A 21,441-nucleotide genomic window follows, 5' to 3' on the forward strand; every position below is an offset into this window, starting at 1 on the left:
GGGGGGGGGGGGTTCCTGGTGGCTATATACAAGTTCTTGTGACTGACAGCTGGCTGGGAGGTGGCGGCCCATGAACATACATGAGTGAGGGTGTGAACACTTGTGCTATTGCCAAGATGCAGCCAGAGGGGCGCCTGGGAGAGCACTGCCCTTGCCCTGCCAGCAGCCCCCGCACCCACAGGAACTCCTCTTGGCCCCCACAGTGCAGCATCAATGGGACCATGTGCACCTTCCGGAACTTCACCAGCGCCGCCCAGGCCGTGACAGAGTGGTACGCCCTGCAGGCCACCAACATATTCTCGCAGGTGCCGCAGCAGGAGCTGGTGCGGATGGGCTACCTTGCGGAGCGGATGATCCTGGCCTGCCTGTTCGGGGCAGAGCCCTGCAGCTACCGGTGAGAGCCACCCCTTGCCCGCCCGCCAGCCCTCTGCTCTGAGAGGCAGTGGGCATTCTGGTTAGGAGCTCAGCCTGCCAGGGTTCAAATCCCACGTGGCCATTCACCAGCTGTCTACACATGCTTTTCTGTGCCTTGGTGTCAGGTCGGGTTTCCTGGAGGCAAAGCCTGGGACTCATCGTGCTTCGAGGAAATCACTTTAGGAAAAGTCTCTAAGGAAAGGAGGAAAAAGCTAAGCAAGGATGTCTTTTCAGGTGACGTCTAGAGTTGGCCTGACCCATGGGAGGGTCTGGAGCATCTGCTGTACCACAGAGTTGTCCTCCCTTGACAGAGGGGCCTGGCCTTTTGTAATGTGTCCATCCGTCACTGGCTGTGGCCACCCCTGAGAGGATGGGGTGGGTCTCCCAACTTCCCAGACATGGGGGTGGGAGAAGGAGTGACTGTGAGCTGTTAGCCTCCCACACCCAGCAGCTGGGGATATCGAGGTGGGCAGCCCCGCACCCACCACCCCAGTTTTCTCATCTCTAAAACAGGGACAGTCATCGTACCCACCTCATAGAGATACTGTGGAGAGTAGATGGGTGGGCTCATCTCACCAGCTAGAACAAGGCTATGTAGGTGTCACTGTAAATATTACTTTTCCTTAACAACCCCCGATGCTGAGGGACTGGCAGGATGTGAGTCATGCTAACCCAGAGAGCCTGGCCCTCACTGCTGCCCCATGGATTCCCACCTCCCCCACCTCCTGGCTCCTGACAACAAAGCCTGGGCCTAGGCACCAAGTTTGTCCCGTCTCTGGTGCTCCGCTGGCTCACTGGGCATGAGCACGTGGGAAGGGAGGCTGGGCACAGGCAGGACTGCCCAGCTCAGGCCCCCTCCCTGGCCTCGTGGCCGAGCCTCTGGCTGTGGTGGGTAGACACACCCACAGACTTCGGCCAGTCCAGTTTCTGTGATTTGCTGGTGTCCTCCTGGACTGGACTCCAAAATCTCACACTTCAGTCTTCTGTAGAAAAGGTCTTTGGGGCCGGCCCTGTGGCTCACTCGGGAGAGTGCGGTGCTGATAACACCAAGGCCAAGGGTTCGGATCCCACATAGGGATGGCCAGTTAGCTCACTGGGTGAGCATGGTGCTGACAACACCAAGTCAAGGGTTAAGATCCCCTTACCGGTCATCTTAGAAAAAAAAGAAAAGGTCTTTGGCTTAGCCTTGAGCTTTGGGTGTGTGACCAGCTTCCTGGCTTGCCCTCCTAGGGACTGTGGCCTCAGCCCAGCTTCCTCCACTCAGGAACCTTCAGGAACCTCTGGGAACCTCTTTTGAGAGTCTGCTGAAAGCTATGGATCCACTCTCCCCCAAATACACAGGCACTCTTGGGAAGACATTTTGCACATATGTCCAAGAATCAGGGCCCACCAAGTAGGACCCATTGTGTGGACTGGAAGAAGGTGGCCCTACAGGTGGGAGAACTACGAGATGGTGCCCTGCTGATGGCACATGTCCTGCCTTGCGGGCCTCCACTTGGCTAGCTGGTTGCAGGCTGGATTTTAGTCCCACTCTCCTGGCCAGGGACCTTTATTCAGGCCATTCCTGGCAGTCCTGCCATAAGCCAGTGATACCCAGCGGACTAAGGGAAGGTCCACAAGCAAATCCATTTTTACCTGCTCAGCTGAAAGAGAAATGTAACACAGTAATTTCAAATATATGGCCCATCTGCTCCATGAGAGCATGCCCTGGAGCACGAGAGAGGTGGGAAGCTGGCATCAGCTGTCAGGTCCCTCCCCACCAAGCAGGATCCCTGTGTTCAATGCACATGTGTGTGACACAGTTCTAATGACACAGTTCTCAGGCTACAACACAGCCCCCATGCTGAACCAGCTGCTCCATTGTCTGGCCCAGTGCTGGAGGCAGCCTGGCTGGGCTGGATGGGCTGGGCATGGTGTGCCTGCTGCCAACAGCGCACCCTCCAAAGGGAGGCCCATTATGGTCATATGGACTGAGGGTGAAGGACTGATGGTCCCCAAAAGGACTCTGAGGAGCCATTAGCAGAACACGGGGATCTAACTGGCTGATGGGCAGACAGCATGCCTGGTGTGGTTGCGGCTGGGAAGTCAGTTTACTGAAGAGGTCAGGGCTTGGGATCTGGGTGAGACCACTGAGCGCTAATCCTGGCTCTGTCTTAACAAGCTGTGTGACCTTCAGCAAGTTTCTTAATCTTCCTGTGCTTCAGTTTTCCTCCTCCATAAAATACATAATAGCAGTGCCTACCCTGCATGTTGCACTCAATGCTAAATGAGTTAGCATGTGTGAGGCACTGACCGTAGTACCAGGTTCAATAAATAACAGTTATGTCGACTATTAAGCCCACGTCTGACAAGGAATTCAAGTTCAATAATCATGCCAACATTGATTGGATCTTTTGTACATGCCAGGTTCTGTTCAAGCACTTCACATGTATAAAATTACTTCGACACTGGCAACACATCCATGAGAAAGGTACTGTTACTCCCGCATTTTATAGATGATGAAACTGAGGCCCAGAGAGGTTAAGTAACATCTCTGAAGTCACGTAGCTGGTGAGTGGCAGAACTAGCAGCCTGGGCCAGGCCCACTGCACGTCACTGTGCCACCTCATCAGAAACGACGATCTGTCATCTCCCCTCCCTGCCCACCTCTCCCAAGCCTATTTCTTCAGCCCTCAACAGGTCTGAGTGAAAGGCGCCACCCAGGCATCTAGGCACAGAAACCTCAGCCAACCCATCTCTGAGCTCTCCCTCCTCCCACGGCCCTGGTCACCCGTCTTCCTGAGTCAGCCTCTGACACGGCACAGGAATGTGCCTCTCTGCCCGCCCCGGTGCTGGGCTGCAAACGCCATGCCCTGCGTCCTCCCTGTCTCTCTGACTCCATCCTCTTTCCCTCATCCGTGGTAAATGCTCAAGAAGCATGGGCCAAGCCCATGGTGCACTCGGGAGAGTGCAGCACTGGGAGCGCGACTACGCTCCTGCTGTGGGTTCGGATCCTGTGTAGGAATGGCCAGTGCGCTCACTGGCTGAGCACGGTGTGGGCGACACCACACCAAGGGTNCTCATCCGTGGTAAATGCTCAAGAAGCATGGGCCAAGCCCATGGTGCACTCGGGAGAGTGCAGCACTGGGAGCGCGACTACGCTCCTGCTGTGGGTTCGGATCCTGTGTAGGAATGGCCAGTGCGCTCACTGGCTGAGCACGGTGTGGGCGACACCACACCAAGGGTTGCGGCACTGGGAGCGCGGCGACGCTCCCGCTGTGGGTTTGGATCCTGTGTAGGAATGGCCAGTGCACTCACTGGCTGAGCGCGGTGTGGGCGACACCACACCAAGGGTTGCGATCCCCTTACCGCGGTGTGGGCGACACCACACCAAGGGTTGCGATCCCCTTACGTGGGTTTGGATCCTGTGTAGGAATGGCCAGTGCGCTCACTGGCTGAGCACGGTGTGGGCGACACCACACCAAGGGTTGCGATCCCCTTACCGGTAACGAAAAAAACAAAAAAAAAGAAGCAGCAGCAGCTGCAGTACTGGGAAAATGTGAGCCACATTTGGACCTTGACACCAAACTACCTGGATTTGAATGCCAGCTCTGTGTAGCCTCTCTGTGCCTCGGTTTCCTCATCTGGAAAATAGGGACAGTGAAATGACCTGATAGCCACGTCAATGAGGTAACACATGTAAAGTACAGTCGTGCCACATAACTACGTTTTGGTCAATGTCGAACCGCATATACAGTGATGGTGCCATAAGATTATTACGGAGCTGAAAAATTCCTATCACTAAGTGACATCGTAGCCCTAGTGTCGTAGCACCATGATGGCCTAGGTGTGCGGTAGGTGATGCTGTCCCGGTCTGTGCTGGTACACTATGATGTTTGCCCAATGCCAAAATCTCCTAATGACACAGTTCTCAGAAGGTATCCCTGTCATGAGGTGATACGTGACTGCACTTAGTACAGTGCCTGGCACATAGTAAACATTATATGAGCATTTTAAAAGTAAACTTTGTAATCGTGGAACAATTTTAGATTTACAGGAAAGTCACGAAGATAGCACACAGAGTTCCCTTGGACCTCTCACCCGGTCTCCTCTGCTGTTAACTCTTACGTCACCATGGTAACTTGCCAAAACTAGGAAACCAGCACTGGCACGTGACTGTGAATTAAACTCAACACTTTATTTGGATTTCATCAGTTTCTCCCAGTGGCCTTTTCCTGCCCCAGAATCCCAACCAGGAGACACATCATATTTAGCTGTCATGTCTCCTTAGTCCCTGGGACCATTTCTCAGACTTCCTCTTTTGGATGACCTTGACAGTTTTGGAGTACTGATTGGGTGCTTTATAGAAAGTCCTCAATTCACATTTACCTGTTTTTCTCAACTGGGGTTACACTTTTGGAGGAAGAACACCACAGAGGTGAGGAACCTCCACATTGCAATGTCGGGGGTACGTGGTGGCCACGTGGCATCACTGGGACATCAACTGTCCTCACTTGGTTACTGGGAATGAGCACTAAGCCCCACACCTCCAGGAGAGACGGAATAGCTTCTACAGGGAAGATTTATGTCTTCTCTATTTATTTGTTTATTCAGTTACTAATTTGCACCAGTGTGGACTCCCGAGCACTTGGGTTGCAATCCAACACCGTGTATTTATTTTCTTGCTTCAGTTCTATCAGCTTTGGCCACTGCAAACTCTTTCATTTAGCTCCTCTGTCTCTCTGACATGTCTCCATCCTTTCGTTGTGGGTTTGGGGGCACTTTCTTACTTTCTGGCACTACAAGATGCCGCAGCCCTAGACTCATCCATTCCTCCGAGGGGCCCTGGTTCTTTTTGTTGGAAAACGGTATGTAGAAACCAACATCTGGCATGTAGGAAGATGCTTCAAAAATTTCACGGGAAGATTCGTATTATCTTTTAATTCTATTCTTCCACAATCTTTATGAAGTACCCTTGTATGAGCATTATGATTATAATTATTAGTATTATTGCTTTGGGGATTGGCCAGCTAGTTTCTGCCCTGGGAAGCCTTCCCTGACCGCCAACCACACAGTACCGCTGTTGTTATACTGCTTCCTGCTGGGATGCTGTGTTTCCAGGTCTTTTCTGGAGGCTTGTGGGTCTCTGTCTGCATGCCTACCCCTGTCCCAGGAATGCTTTCTGGAAGGAAATGCCTGGCTCTGGAGGCAGCCGGCGCTGGGAGCAGCCTCCCTGGGTAAGGAGCATTATTAATGAGCAAACAGTTCACACGTATGACAAGACTGAGTGCGGTCCCAGCAGGAAGGGATACAACCACACCCTGAGCAGCTTCCTGCTCCCGGGCTGCATCTGTCTGAGACAGTTTCTTGGGAACAGTGTGTCCCCGCAGCCCAGGGCGGGTCTCCCTCAAGAGCAGTGCCCGGCTTTGTCTGGTTTGCCCTGCTCTGTTCCTTGCCTGTGGCCACAGCCCCGATGCCACACAGTAGATAGACTCCACGGTGCCCGCCCAAAGCCATCTCTTCCCTCTGGGCCTTTGCCCAAGCTGTGCCCCTGCCGGGGGCTGGGGGTGGGGGACCGTCCCCTCCCTACCCTCCAGACTCAGCTGCCTTTACTCACCCCCTGAAGTCTCAGCACAGGCCTCGCCTCCTGCAAGAACCCTTTCCTGAGCCTCTCCCCACCCCCCAGGGAGCTAGGTGTCACTCCTTCATGTTTATCTCTGTGGATGCTCTTATCACATATTATAATCCACTCAACAAATATTTACCGAGTGTCTGTGCACCGTGTGCCGAGCTCTGGGGACAGAGCGGTGTACAGTAGCAGCCAACATTTTTTGAGTATTACCGTATGCTAGGCATCCAGTCCTCACCCCAGTCCTGTAGGGTGGGCGCTGCTGTTGTCCCAGTGTTACAGGTGGGGAAAGTGAGGCACAGAGAGGTGAGGTAACAAGCCCCAAGCTCGCCAGCAAGTGAGCAACAGAGCAGGAATCCAAAGTCAGATAGGCTGGCTCCCGGGCCTGTGGTCTCAACCTCTGAGGTCTTCTCCTCCCAGACAGGCAAGGCCGTGTGTCCTTCCAGGGCTTATGATCATCAAGAAGATGATTTCAGATTCTGACACATGCAATCAAGAGAACGAACAGGTGGAAATGATAGTAACCGGGTAGAGAAGTCTATTACTAACCATTAGGAATAATTAAAGTACTACTGACTAATAGTAATAGACTTCTCTACCCGCTCACTCTCACATCAACAGTTAGAGTCCATCGTTCTGCACAGGGGTTCAGGAGAGGACTCAGAGCAGATGAAACCTGAGGAAGGAGAAGAGCTGGTTAGAGAATATTCCAGACACAAGCAACAGCGGCGCAAAGTCCTTGAGTCGGGAAACATCTTGGCATGTCACTGGACTGTAGTGAATGAGGAGGAGAAGGCTAAGGCAGGGAGTTTGCATTTATTCTGTGAGCGACAAGGAGGCTTTGCAGGGTTCTGAGCAGGGGCGTGCCCGTGGTCTGATTCACAAGTGCAGACCATGACCGTGACCGCTGTGCAGGAAGAAGGTTGTAGGGCAGCAGGCACAGAAGCAGAGGCTCCTGGTGTCACTGGACTGTAGTGAATGAGGAGGAGAAGGCCAAGGCAGGGAGTTTGCATTTATTCTGTGAGCGACAAGGAGGCTTTGCAGGGTTCTGAGCAGGGGCGTGCCCGTGGTCTGATTCACAAGTGCAGACCACGACCGTGACCGCTGTGCAGGAAGAAGGTTGTAGGGCAGCAGGCACAGAAGCAGAGGCTCCTGCAGGAATCCAGGCATGAGATACTGGTGGGTTGGACCAGGGTGGAAGCCTTAGGGATGGAGGAAGTGGACAGGCTAAAGCCACATTTTGGAGGGAGAGAAGTGACGAGACACCGCTGTGTGTCCTCCGCCACGTCGTGAGCTGCGAACTGCAGCCCCGTCTCGCTCCTCAGCGTCCCTAGCCCAGCCCCACCTCAACGAGTGCTTGTGGGGTGAGGAAATATGATGTCTTCCTGATTCTCCTTTCACTGTCAAGGAAACCAAAGCTCAGAGGTTGAGTGAGCAGCTCAAGTCTGTCAGATGGTGGCAGAGCCAGGGTCAGCTACCAGGTCAAATTCCACAGCCAGCCCTGGAACCCCCTCGCTGTGCTAGACCAGCAGGTGACACGAAAGATGCAGGAAATGGCTTCCTTATCTGAAAATAGGGGAAAACAACACTTGACCTCATGGGATTGTTTTGAGGATTAAAAGAGATAATGTGTACAGAAATGTTCCGCATGGGCCTGGTCCATAAAAGTTGCTCAGTAAATGTTTGCTGTGAAATACAAGGTTTAAAAGACAATTCTGTTCTGCAATATTTATCTTCTTTTTAACATCTTTTTTTTTTGCAATTTTTTTATTGAAACAATTGATGATACATATTTGTGGGGTACAGATTTGAATATCAATACCTGTGTACAGTATGTGGTGATCAAATCAGATAATTAGGACACTCGTGTTTACAAAACATAATCAATTTTTGTGACCCTTAATCAATTTCTCGCTAACCCCCTCCCCTCTCCCTCCCCCACCCCATCCCACCTCTAATAACCGCAGTTCTGTTCTTGTTTTTATTGAAAGTTCAACATATTATTGTGATTATTGTTCCTTCCTTTTTTCCTTCTTTCATTCCTTCCTTCCTTTCTCTTTCTCTCTCTATCTCTTTCTTTATCTTTGTTTCTTTATTTTTTCAGCTCCCACTTATGAGTGAGGACATGCAGTATTTCTCTTTCTGTGCCTGGCTTATTTCACTTAACACAATTTTGTCTAAGCTCATCCATGTTGCTGAGAATGGCAGAATTTCACTCTTTTTTATGGCTGAGTAGTATTCCATTGTGTAGATATACCACATTTTCCTTATCCAGTCATCTGTCAATGAACATTCAGTTTGGTTCCAATTCTTGGCTATTGTAAATAGAGCTGCGATAAACATGGGAGTGCAGGTGTCCTTTTGACATGATGATTTCCATTCCTTTGGGTATACACCCAGCAGTGGGTGCAATATTTATCTTAGAAAAAAAAATTACTGCGTATCAGTTGACTCTTTTTTTTTTTTTGCATCATTTGATGCACTTCCATTTTTTTCTCTTTTTAGTAAATTTAAAAAAGAACAACATAAAAATGTAGAAAGATATTTTTTAAGCTATTTGTCATGGACACTTGAGAGCACACACATAGAAGAGAGTTTCATAGACTCACATGGACCAAGGCCCAGACCCAGCAGCCGGGGCTCGCTTCTGCTCCTGTGCTGCTCTGCAGGGGGTCTCACTCCCGTGTTCCTCTGTTGATGAACGGTTCAGAGTGTCTGCAAAAGATAAATTTTTTTCTTTTCACAGAACCACAATACCATTATCCACCCCCAAAAAGCTCAACAGTAATTCCTTAATATCAGTTACCAGCTATCCACGCTTATATATTTCATACTTTTTTGTTTGTTTGAATCAGGATTCAAGTCCACACATTGTGCTTTTAACCTAAGTCTTTAAGGTTCTTTTAATCTATAGGTGGCCTCCCTTTCCCCCCTCTCACAATATGTCTGTTGGAGAAATTGGGTTATTTATCCTGTTGAGTTCCCCACAGGCTGGGTTTTGCTGACTGACTTTCTGTGGTGTCTTTTAACATGTTCCTCTGTCTCCAGTATTTCTCTCCAGTTTCCTAATGGTAGTTAGAGACAGAGACTTGATCCTACTCAGGCCTGAGTTTGGGGACAAGACCTGTTCCTCAACGTCCTGTGCTCTTTCATCAGGAGACATGCCATTGGTCACCACTGCTGGCCATTGCCCGAAGCTGTTAATTCATCACTGGTTGCAAAACAATGATATTCTTTTTTTTTTTTTTTTGTCTTTTTGTGACCGGCAAGGGGATCGCAACCCTTGGTGTGGTGTCGCCCACACCGTGCTCAGCCAGTGAGCGCACCGGCCATTCCTATATAGGACCCAAACCCACGGCGGGAGCGTCGCTGCGCTCCCAGCACTGCACTCTTCCGAGTGCGCCATGGGGTCAGCCCAAACAATGATATTCTAATTGTATCGTTCCTCTGCAATTATCAGCTGAATCAAACCAGAACCCTTTTTTTTTTTTTAGGCACAAGGGATATTTATTGATGGGCATAAAATAGAGGTATTACAACACGTGGAAGAAGTTAGTGATGGGTTCAGGTACAATCAGGCAGATGAAAAAAAATGAGGTAATAATTAACTCCAGGAAAAATAAAGGTTATATAAAAAAGAAGGCATAGTCACAGTGCGTTACTTGACCCAGCATTGAGCAATATTTGCAAAGTTGTAATAACACAAACATTGACTTCGATTTAAGTAAAATTACAAAACAACCACTTAGAGCACAAAGAAAGAAGTGAAAAATGTGTATGGGAGAGCTAAGCCTTTATTTCCCATGGTAGGAAATCAAAATATACCTAAAATTGATAAGTAAACTAATAGTAGTAAAAACATATCCTGCCAATAAGTGTTGGGCATTAATGTTTTGGTAGCAATTTTACAAAAGATGCATAATTGAAAATTGGAACCCTTTTAACAGCTATAGGAAAAAAACTCAGATGGAAGGAGCCATAGATTAAAAGAGACTTAAAAGGCTTATTGACCCATTATATATCAAAATTATTTGGACTCCACTTATTTTAAACAAATAAATTTTAAAACAAAATTGATATTTATGAGACAATTGGAAGTTTTATTTATTTTTATTTTTATTTTTATTTTACTTTTAAAAGATGACCAGTAAGGGGATCTTAACCCTTGACTTGGTGTCGTCAGCACCAGACTCACCCAATGACCGAACCGGCCATCCCTATATAGGGATCCAAACCCGTGGCCTTGGTGTTATCAGCACCACACTCTCCTGAGTGAGCCACGGGACAGCCTGACAATTGAAAATTTGAACTCAATATTTTCTTTTTCCTTTTTGTCTTTTTTAATGACTGGCAATGGGATCGCAACCCTCGGTGTTGCGCCCACACCGCGCTCAGCCAGTGAGTGGGAACCGGTCTCCACATGGGATCCGAACCCTCAGCGGGAGCGCCACTGCACTCCCAAGCGGCGCACTATCCAGTGCGCCACCGGGCCGGCCCTGAACTCAATATTTAATAATATTAAGAATAGTTTATTTTATACAGGCTGAAGTATTGTTTTTAAGAGTTTATTTTTAGAGCTACATATGGAAATGTTTACTAATAAAACTGTGATGTCTGAGAAATGCTTCAAAATAATAATTATTATTAACTTAATTACTAAGTTAATAATTATCGTTGGGTGGGGGTAGAGATGAAACACGCCAGCCCACCTCTCAGATCCTGGATCCCGCCAGCTCCTTTGAGCAAACACTGTCCAGGGCTTCCATTTCACTTGTATGGTCTGTGTTTGTTTCCTGTGGCTGCTGTTAACAAATGACCACAAACTGAGTGGCTAAAACAACAGAAGGTGATTCTTTCACAGAAGAGGCCAGAAGTCTGGAATCAAGGTGTCGCAGGACTGAGCTCCCTCAGAAGGCTCTAGGGGAGATTCCTTCCTTGCTTTTTCCTGCAACTACTGGGCCTGGGTGTTCCTTGGCTTATGACTGCCTGAGTCTTCACGTGGGCTTCTCCTCTATATCTGTGTCTTCTCCTCTTCTGTCTCTTACAAGGGCAGCTCTCATTGGATTTAGGGCCCACCAGGTAATCCAAGATGCTCTCATGTTGAGATCCTTAGTTACATCTGCAAAGACCCTTTTTCCAAGTAAGATCACACTTGCAGGTTCTTTGGGGTTAGGTTGTGGACACATCTCTTTTGGGGTCTGCATGAGACAGATGATAATGCGTAAGAAAGTTTTTTTTCATAACTCATGGCTAAACCAGAGAGCTGTGAGCCCCAACCCAAGAGAGACTTCCTTTCCCCTCTTTCTCAAGGGAGTCTGGGAATCTCCTCTCTGGCTTCTGCAGAGGGGTGGACAGAATGACCTTGGCTCAGCTGTCCCTTCCTGAGCGTCTCTGAGCAGTGCTGCCTCCCTCTGCAACAAGCCCTGGACAGCAGCCAGGGGAGGCACCAGCTGGGGTGGCACCGCCCTCCAGCTGACAGTGTTTCTTTTAGGAACTTCACATCCATCTTCTACCCTGATTATGGCAACTGCTACATCTTCAACTGGGGCATGACAGAGAAGGCGCTCCCTTCAGCCAACCCTGGAACTGAATTCGGTGAGTCTTGCTTTATCCTGGGGCCAGAGCTGTGAGGCTTTCAACCCTCTACCATGCGGGGCCGAAAGACCACCAGCTGTTGGGGGGTGAGACTGAGGCCATTACCGAGGCTCCACTGTGTGCCAGGGAGGCTGGGCCAGGAGTTCTCTCAGCCCAGGGCTCATAACCCCCAGGGCAGGGACTGTGTTCCCATTTTGCTGTTGAGCAAAGTGAGGATTCAGAAGCAGCAAGGCTCAGTGTCAAGAGCTCGAGCTCCTATGCCAGGGCCAAATCCCAGCTCCACCACTTTCTCACTGGGTGATGATCTGAGCTCGAGACTTAACTTCTTAAAGCCTCAATTTCCCCACTTGGAGAATAGCATTTAGTAGCATACATTAGCAGCATAGCAATGTGGTGTAGTATACGGTATGGTACATAGCATATACCTCGTGAGTCGTGACGTAGTGCAGGTAAACTTCCTGTACCCAGGAAGTAGTAAATACCAAACGCACACTGGATATTCTGGAAAGTTTTTAAACAGCTTGCACAAGATCACCCAGTTGATACATGGCACTTACTCTTAGCCTCCCTGCTATACAGTTCTTGAAGAGGGAGAGTCACAGAGACAGAAGCGAGGAGGCAAAAGGTGGTTGGTGACAGATGCCCTTCCCTCGAGGATGGCGTTGACCCATCCCCCTGAGAAAGGCTGGTGGACTCAGGCTGGCTGTGGCTTTTGGGCTTGTGAGGTGGCCAGGTGGAAGTGAATCCTTCCTCCCACCCCTCAGGTTCTGACCTCACCAGCCACCAAGAGGCAAGCTGTCATTCAATGCCATCAGGGCTGCTGGCCAAGAGGGGATGAGTGGGCTGACGGGGCAGGTGGCTTCACCTCGGCCACTGAGGTGCCGGCCAAGTCACTCACTTTATAGAGGCAGGTGGTTAAAATCAAGGCACAAGGCTGAGTGACCTCGGTCAAGACACTTTGCCTCTCTGTGCCTCAGTTTCCTCATCTATAAAACGGGGATGATAATAGCACCTACCTCATGTGGCTCTTGTGAGCATCCGATGAGATCGTGTGTAGTGGAGCACTCAGCACAGCACTCAGCATGCAGCCAGTGCTCGGTACATGCTAGCCCTTACTCTCCTAACCAGAGGGACTTGACTCTAGTGCCCCACGCTGAGGACGAGGATGATAGCATATTGGGTCTGCTCCCTGCCCTCAAAAAGGGAACAGTCAAGTGGGGAAGGCAGACAGACAATGAAAGAGTCACACCAGGAGGCAGGTACACAGAAGGGAAGTTCCAGGGCTGGGAGAGGGTCCAGCAAAGACCCCAAGAGCTAGTCTAGGCAACCAGGAAGGTTTCTGGAGGCAATGACACGGGCTGAGATCTGAAGGAAGGAAGAGCAGGAGGTTCTAGGTGGAAGGTGAGGGCGGGGACATTGCAGAGTGAGGGAACAGCTTTGCAGAAGACCAGCAGCAGGGAGGAGCCTGGCATTGCAGGGGGACTGAATGCAGGGAACGAAGGCGCAGCCATTCTCTGTGGGTGGCAAGGGTGTGCTGAGCCTCCGAGCAGAAGACCAGCAGCAGGGAGGAGCCTGGCATTGCAGGGGGACTGAATGCAGGGAACGAAGGTGCAGCCATTCTCTGTGGGTGGCAAGGGTGTGCTGAGCCTCCGAGAGCTACTTGCAGTGCCAAAAGAGATTATGGGGGAGGGGGCAAGAGGAGCACAGGGAGGAGATGATGGGGGCCATGGAGAAGGCAAGAAATGTTTGGGGTCTGGGTTTTTGCAAAGTGGAGCCAGCTTCCCTGGCAGGCCCTGGACGTTCCCCGGGCTGGAGGGAGCCTGGACAAGTTGGCGGTGGGTCTCCCCTTGGCCTCGGGGAGCGAGTTCAGGCAGCCGTCGCCCCGCCTTCCCCACAGGCCTCAAGTTGATCCTGGACATAGGCCAGGAAGACTACGTCCCCTTCCTCACATCCACGGCGGGGGCCCGGCTCATGCTGCACGAGCAGAGGTCGTACCCCTTCATCAGAGACGAGGGCATCTACGCCATGTCAGGGACGGAGACCTCCATCGGGGTGCTGGTGGTATGGCTGGAGCCCACGGGCAGCCCTGGCCCTCCCAGTGCACCCTGGCCTTGCCTTCTGGCTGAAACCAGCCAGGGCGGCCGAGCTGAGTCCCCCACGTGCTTGCTGGGAGGGAGGCCCAGAGGGGACTTCCTGGGGGTGAGCAGGGACCCACGAGCAACCCCTCTGAACACAGGACAAGCTACAGCGCAAGGGTGAGCCTTATAGCCGGTGCACCATGAATGGCTCCGACGTCCCCGTCCAGAACCTCTACAGCGACTACAACACAACCTACTCCATCCAGGTGGGGAGACCGTGCGGGCCTCGCAACCTGGGCCCCCGTCCCTGTCTACTGGTCCGAGGCCTCAGGTCTCTGGGAGAGCTGGCCCTGGCAAGGCTGACACAGGACAAGCTACAGCGCAAGGGTGAGCCTTATAGCCGGTGCACCATGAATGGCTCCGATGTCCCCGTCCAGAACCTCTACAGCGACTACAACACAACCTACTCCATCCAGGTGGGGAGACCGTGCGGGCCTCGCAACCTGGGCACCCGTACCTGTCTACTGGTCCGAGGCCTCAGGTCTCTGGGAGAGCTGGCCCTGGCAAGGCTGGCTCTGCTGGACTTTTGTAGGTGGCCACAGGACATCCTTGGGGCTGTGGAAACAGTCCAGTTCCTGGGTTCTTGCTAGTGCCCGGAGCTGGCCACCTGTCGTCCCCACTTGGGAAGGTGTGCCCTTGGGGACACCCAGGATTATAGGGATCTCACTCTGGGGTCTGTCAAGGAGAAAACAAAAACAGTAGCTAACATTACGGAGCTCACTGTGTGTGGGATGCTGTGTCTTCACACATTATGTCACCACAGGATCCCTTCAGACCCTTCCTCCACGAGGCAGTAATTACTAATAACAGCAGCTTTTATTAATATACTAATAATAGCAGGCTCGCCACATGCTAGGCAGGCACTGTTTCAAGTACCTCACATATATAATTCATTCAACCCTCACAACAACCCTAAGACGTCATGCTATTATCATTCCGATTTTGGAATGAGGAAATTGGATTTTATAGGCCCTGGTCCAAATGCCTCATCAGTTTACTTGAGAAGCCCTTCTTTGTATCTGGCCTTAATCCCTCTTGCTGCAGCTGGGGGTTTCCCTCTTGTCCTGAATTCCAGGGTCAGGCCAGACCTGTCCCCACACCAGCCCCACTGGGAGAGGGCCGACTGAACCCTTGCAAAGATGACAAAAATAGCCACTCACTGACACTGCCTCTCCTGGCCTGATCTGTCTATGCAGATAAGGAAACTGAGGCACAGCAAGGGGGCACCCTGGTGCCTGCTCCATCTCTGGGAGCCCCGAGCTTGCGTGTTTTTCCCTTTGCCTTTGTTGGAGGAAGTTGGTCCTCCCAGCCTGGCCACCCCTCCCACCTGTCCCATCCCTTCCTCCAACTGGCTGGTTTGGCCACCCCAATCTGGAGGGGTTTCTGTCTGCCACGGAGATCCCTGGGAGTCTTCTGAGCCTCTAGCGGGACAGACAGACAGACAGGGCAACACAGGGAGATGGGAGAGATGGAGAAGGAGGCGCCAGCCCTAGAGACCTCGTGTCAGGAACACTTCAGCTCTCGCTTCTCCCAGCGCGGTGGCCCTGGACTCAGGTCCTGGTCAGGAGCTCTGCCCACCCTGATGCCTGCCCCCAACCCGGAGCAGGCCTGGGCCCTCCCCAGCCTCAGTCACAGGGCCTGGGGAGGACTTCTCCTTCCAGAGGAGACAAGGTCTGGAGGGATGGAACACTCTTGCCCGAGGTCAGAGCTCCTTGTCTGACCCCACGGCCTCCCCCAGCCCCAGCTCTGGCCACTCCTGGCCATGCCATCTAATCTGCTGGCCAGCCCCCATTTCCTGCCTGCGAGGAGCCCACAGGGAAAAAAGAAGGGCAAGATTAGTCTGGGAAGGAGCCAGCAGAAGAGGCAGGAGAGGAGGACTTGGGGGAGCTTTTGTGGACGGTGGGCAGAGTCCAGAGAGGAGGAGCTGAGTCATCAAGGGCTGGAGCTGGAGCCCACGGGGCTCAGGACTTAGGAACCTGGACAGTCAGAGACACACGAACCATAGCAGCTGCCGTGCATTGAGCGCTTACTGAACACCTGACGCCGTGCTGAGTCCTCCCAAACTAGGGGACAGGTGTGATGATCACCCTGTTGCACCCGTGAGTAAACTGAGGCTCGGATGTTAACAACTTGCCCCAGGACACATAGTTGGTCTCTGAGTGGACTGAAACCAGGTTGGGATGACCTGAAAACCCAGTATGTTGGGGCCAAGCGAGTCAGGATGCATCACATCCAGCCTTGGCGGCTGGGAGTGCTGGGGGTGAGTCCGCTCCTTTACCTCCCCTGCCAGGGGACATTCTGCAGACCAGCAGTCGCTCACTTCCTGTGTGGTCAGCTCCAGCAAAGGACATCTTTCTCCTTGCTTTTGCTGGGCGTCTTACTCCAGGAGTTGGGAGTGCAGAGCAAGCCTGCTTGTCTTCCTCAGGCTGTCTTTTGGGGTCCATCCACGTAAGGAGCTCCACACGTGCTGGCACCTCATAATAAGAGCCATCTGAGCGTTACCGTTATGATTCAGGGCAGCCACCCCTCCCTGTGTCATCTGTGGGGCCCCTGCTTTAAATGGTGAGACCTGGGCTGCTGGGGTCTGGCCTAAGCCCCTCAATGGGGTCCAGGGACCTACTATGAGGCCCAAGGGGGAAGAACAGCCATGCCTGGATTACGGGGTCTGTAGCCCATCACTTGGTCACCTCGTCATGGCTTCTCAGCCAAAGGGGCAGCTCTCAGCTCGCCCAGCTCCCTCAGCCTGGGCATCAGCATCTCTGGGCCCTTTCCCTCTGGTGCCAGGGTGGGGACGTCACCAGCTATGTCTGTGTTCTCTCCCCCCACTGCATAGTCCTGCCTTCGCTCCTGCTTCCAAGAGCACATGATCCATAACTGCAGCTGCGGCCACTACCTGTACCCACTGCCACACGGAGAGAAATACTGCAACAACCAGGACTTTCCCGACTGGGGTGAGCGGGGACCCACGGGCACCGGCACTGATGGGCAGGGGCCACCACCCACACAGGCTGCAACTGCGGAGGAGGGGCAGAGCGTAATGCCCTCTGCGGGGCCACGCGATGAGCCAGGCCCCTCCACAGTCCCTCCTACCAGCCCCTCTGGGCCTCCCTTCTGCAGAAACCCAGGCTCCTCTCCACTCCTCGATTGGGTGAAGCACGTGCTTGAGACACACAGGTGTGGAAGGGAACTTGTCCTCATGGGCCTACATCTGTGTGACACCTGCATGAGCCCAGGCATGTAGGCGAGGGCACATGTGTGCCTGTGTTTAGGTTTCCATGTATGAAAGCACATTTCCATGTGTGTTGCTCCATGACCACGGCACGTGTCTGTGCTCATGCGGGGCACACATTGCTTCCAATGCCCACATTGGTGCACTCTGGCTTGTGTGCACACGTGTGTGTGTGTGTGTGTGTGTGTGTGTGTGTGTGTGTGCGCACGCACAAGGCTGTGTGTCCATCCTCAGCATGTGTCTGTGTCTGTGTGGATGCACTGGGTCTCTCTATGGTGCCGGGCTGGGAGGGAGAGCAAGGAAGCTGCTGTCATGGTGGTGGCCACCAGAGCTTGAAGCTGGAGTCACAGGAGGAAGAGCCACTCTTGCCCCGCTGGAGCCGAGGCCTGGAGTCCAAACACTGATGGGTGCTGTTGGCAGCAGATGACACAGTGCACAGACAAAAGGCGAAAGCTCATTCCTTCCAGTCACCCATCTCTTCCTACACTACCCTATGCCCCGTCCACTAGTGAGGATGGGGTCGCCTGCAAGGGGAAGCTGCTCCGACCCTGAGTTGGTTTAGGATGTTTGGGTTACATGGCTGGAGTAGGGGTGGGATGGGGAGCGATGATTCTCCACAATGAGACACCCCAAGCCCTACAGGCTGCAGCAGAGTGGCCAGTTTGAGGCTCCATGAGGGAGGGGCACTAGAAACCCACCTCAGTCACTTGCCGGCTCCCTCTCTCCTGCTCAGCCTACTGCTACTCAGACCTGCAGATGAGCGTGGCCCAGAGAGAGACCTGCATCAGCATGTGCAAGGAGTCCTGCAAGTGAGTGGCTGTGGCAGCCGGGCAGGCCCCGTCACGGGGCAGGGCATGAGGAGCCAGGCCTGGCGGGACGGCAACAGGCCTGTCTCTTCTCTTCCAGTGACACCCAGTACAAGATGACCATCTCCATGGCCGACTGGCCTTCTGAGGCCTCTGAGGTGAGACAGGGCAGTGGCCAAGCTCCTGGTCCCCCGTCTTTGGGCTGGGGGCAGGTCTGGGAACAGGTGCAGGCTGTTTGGGACTTTGGAGGGGATGCCTCTCTCCTCCTTCCCTCCCTTCCTTCTTTGTTCCCCCGTCCTTCCTTCCTTTCCTCCCTCCCTGTTTCCCTCTGTTTTAGTCCGTTTTTGTTGCTATAACGGTGTGCCTGAGACTGGGTGATTTATAAAGAAAAACGACATTTGTTGCTTACAGTTTCTGAGGCTGGGAAGTCCGAAGTCCATCTGGTGGTGGCAACAGTGACCCAGGGGTCTCACTTTGCAAGATGGTAGAGCAGAGAGAGAGAAAGACAGAGAAAGACAGACAGACTCTCCTCTTCTTTTAAAGCCCTCAGAGCCACACCGCTTACCACCATTATCAACCCATTCACTACTGCGCAGTCCTACAATCCCATCACCTGAAAGACAGAGAAAGACAGACAGACTCTCCTCTTCTTTTAAAGCCCTCAGAGCCACACCGCTGACCACCATTATCAACCCATTCACTACTGCGCAGTCCTACAATCCCATCACCTCTTCAAGGCTCCACCTTACAATCACCATAATAGGATTTCTCACCCTCTTCACAGTCACAGTGGGGGCTGTTTCTAATACATAAATCTTGGGGGACACAATTCAAGCTTCAGTGAGTTTGGGGGGACATAATTCTAGCCACTGCACCCTCCCTCTCTCCTTCCCTCCTTCCCTCCGTCCACCAGTATTCCTGGGCACCATACCAGGGACACAGCAGCGAATGGACCAGCATCGTCCTCCCTTCTGTGGAGCTTATGTTCTAGTTGGAGAGAGACAATATACAAGACATAAGCAGAAATAAGATCATTTCAAAGCAAACCGTGACCATGGCTGGGGAGGAAGTTGGATGAGGGCAGAGAGTAGCTGGGGAGAGAGAGCACTGTAGATAGAGGTCAGGGAAGAGGAAGCTGCTGACAGGTGGCTGGGTCTGCAGGGAAGAGCCTGGAGACCCGAGTTTCTTCTCCCCATAACAGCAGACGCAGCTCCCATGTGACCCTCCTCCTCCTCCCCACCCCGACCTGTGGTCCCCGGGGCTGGGGCCCCCTCCCCGCGGACAGTGGGGCAGTGGCTGGGAGGGAGTGCTGCAGGTGCCATGTTTTCAGCTGCCGTCTTGGGTTCCAGGACTGGATTTTCCATGTCTTGTCCCAGGAGCGGGACCAAAGCACCAACATCACCCTGAGCAGGTGAGCCTGGAATCTGGGTGGGGCTGCAGAAGACAGGAAAGGGGAGGAAGCAGAGCCTTGCGCAGGGGTTTAGACATAGGGCAGCTGCACAGACACCTGCTCACACTGGACAGATGCAGGAGCAAGCCTGGAGGGGAAAGCCCGGGGGTGAGAGAGAAAATGCAGCACAGGGGACGCAGAGTCTGCCACCCATGAAGGAGGAGGCTGCTCTCCCATCTGCCACCTGTCCATCCACCTATCCATCCATCATCCAGCCTTCCATCCTTCCACCTGTCCCTCCATCCACCCTCCCATCCCTCCATCCCCTCATCCGTCTCTCCATGCATTCAGCACAAATGTGCATTGAGCACAAGACACAAGGTCCATACTATCAGGAGCCTAGAGGACAGATGGACATAAGGCATACGGTCATGAAGGTCTGTACAACCCTCCCATTCAGAAGCACGGCAGGAGAGGAGCCTCAGTCTGCCGGAGAGATAAGGGAAGTCTGTGTAGGGAGGTGACATTGTGTTAACTCTCCAAGGAGTAGTAGGAATGGGTCAGACAAATCAGAAGAGGCAGAGTTGTGCAGGCAGAAGACATAGTTTGCACCAAAGCCTGGAGACAGCACAGCCTTTCTGAGGACCATCAGGTGTATGGCGGCAGCCTCCTCGGCCACCCCTCTCTGCCCCAGGTGCCCGGATCATGGTGCGAGGCTCGGGTGCTCTGTGCAGTCACTGCCTACGCGCTGGGCCACCCTAGGGTGAGGAGAGGGGAGCTCAGAACTGATCTTTGGGCCCGTTCCAGGCCAGAGTATCCTTTAGGAAACTGGCAAGGGTGGGCTGGGAAAGGGCTCCACAGGGTGGGTGCTGGGCAGAGATGCCCTTTGTGGCCCAAAGAGGGGCTGGAAAGGGTGACATTTTCATTTTTTCTCTGGACTTGACCACTCGTGGAGTGGACAGGTAGGACGCTCAGGCCATGGGAGGGCAGAGGCGGCCCCGTGGCTGCCTTTCCCATGTGTGTGTCTGTCTGTCTGCCTCTGGGAGGGGGTGCTATGGTCTCACCTTCCGTGCCGCCTCCTGCAGGAAGGGAATTGTTAAGCTCAACATCTACTTCCAAGAATTCAACTATCGCACCATTGAAGAGTCAGCAGCCAACAACGTGAGTCTGGAGGGCAGTCCCGTTCCTTCCCCGGGGCCAAGATGCTCACCCCTTTTCCCTTTGCACCCAGCAACCCACCTCTCAGCAACCCCTGAAGATGGGCCAGAGGCAAGAATATGAGGCCCGGCGCCCACCCCATGCCAGGCCCTCAGCTCCCTGTTCCCCGCAGATTGTCTGGCTGCTCTCCAATCTGGGCGGCCAGTTCGGCTTCTGGATGGGGGGCTCCGTGCTGTGCCTCATCGAGTTTGCAGAGATCATCATCGACTTTGTGTGGATCACCATCATCAAGCTGGTGGCCTTCGCCAAGAGCCTGCGGCAGCGGCAAGCCCAAGCCGACTACGCTGGCCCGCCGCCCACCGTGGCCGAGCTGGTGGAGGCCCACACCAACTTCGGCTTCCAGCCGGATACAGCCAGCCAGAGACCCAACACTGGGGCCTACCTTGATGAGCAGACCCTGCCCATCCCAGGCACCCCGCCCCCCAACTATGATTCCCTGCGTCTGCAGCCCCTTGACGTCATCGAGTCTGACGGTGAGGGCGATGCCATCTAGACCCTGCCTGGCCCACCCCGGGCAGCCCCAGAACTCAAAGCTGAGAAGCTGAGACCATTGCCCAAGTCCTCATTTTATGCCACCCTCTCCAAAGAGCTGGGACAAGTGTCCAAGCCCAAAACCAATGTCCCTCAACAGAGAGGCCAGCAGCAACTAGCCAGTCCCAGGCCAAGGGCTCGAAAGGTCGTGGTGCTGGAACAGGATGTGGGGCCTACTGTTCTCACCCAGTTTCCGCACACACCCCCACCTGTCCTGATCCTTGGCCTGGGATGTCCCAGCCAGGCTCCAGAGACCCCAGGACACCGTATCCTGGTGGCAGACCACTCCCCTCCTCATGCCAGTCACCATCTGGCACAGAGGTGAACAGGTGGGCATGCTATGAGGTCTGTCCCCCAGGAACAGCAGCCTTTTTCTTCATGGCCATGGCTGCCCTCTGTGAACAGGCTTGCTGAGAGCGGCAGTGGGGAGCAGGAGGGCATCAGGCATGGGGGCCCTGCCAGGTGGCACATGCTTTGTTTTAGGAAATAAAAGTAGAAAACATGGAGTCAAG

The 21,441-nt window shown here is 53.1% G+C and overlaps 1 protein-coding gene across 1 annotated transcript in view; it reads left to right on the plus strand.

The window, feature by feature from the left end:
* The window catches only part of SCNN1B (sodium channel, non-voltage-gated 1, beta subunit), a 27,786-nt gene extending 6,895 nt beyond the window's left edge, over positions 1–20,891 (plus strand). Inside the window, exons 3-12 of the mRNA XM_008568258.1 lie at positions 204–394; positions 11,514–11,617; positions 13,515–13,678; positions 13,854–13,961; positions 16,589–16,706; positions 17,718–17,793; positions 17,891–17,948; positions 19,140–19,201; positions 20,266–20,341; positions 20,511–20,891. Of these exons, the coding sequence (XP_008566480.1) occupies positions 204–394; positions 11,514–11,617; positions 13,515–13,678; positions 13,854–13,961; positions 16,589–16,706; positions 17,718–17,793; positions 17,891–17,948; positions 19,140–19,201; positions 20,266–20,341; positions 20,511–20,891 (1,338 nt within the window). The remainder of the gene's footprint in view (positions 1–203; positions 395–11,513; positions 11,618–13,514; positions 13,679–13,853; positions 13,962–16,588; positions 16,707–17,717; positions 17,794–17,890; positions 17,949–19,139; positions 19,202–20,265; positions 20,342–20,510) is intronic.
* The last annotated feature ends 550 nt before the right edge of the window (positions 20,892–21,441 follow it).

The sequence above is a fragment of the Galeopterus variegatus genome, unplaced genomic scaffold (assembly GCF_000696425.1).
Source record: "Galeopterus variegatus unplaced genomic scaffold, G_variegatus-3.0.2 Scaffold391, whole genome shotgun sequence".
NCBI classification, from domain to species: Eukaryota; Metazoa; Chordata; class Mammalia; order Dermoptera; family Cynocephalidae; genus Galeopterus; species Galeopterus variegatus.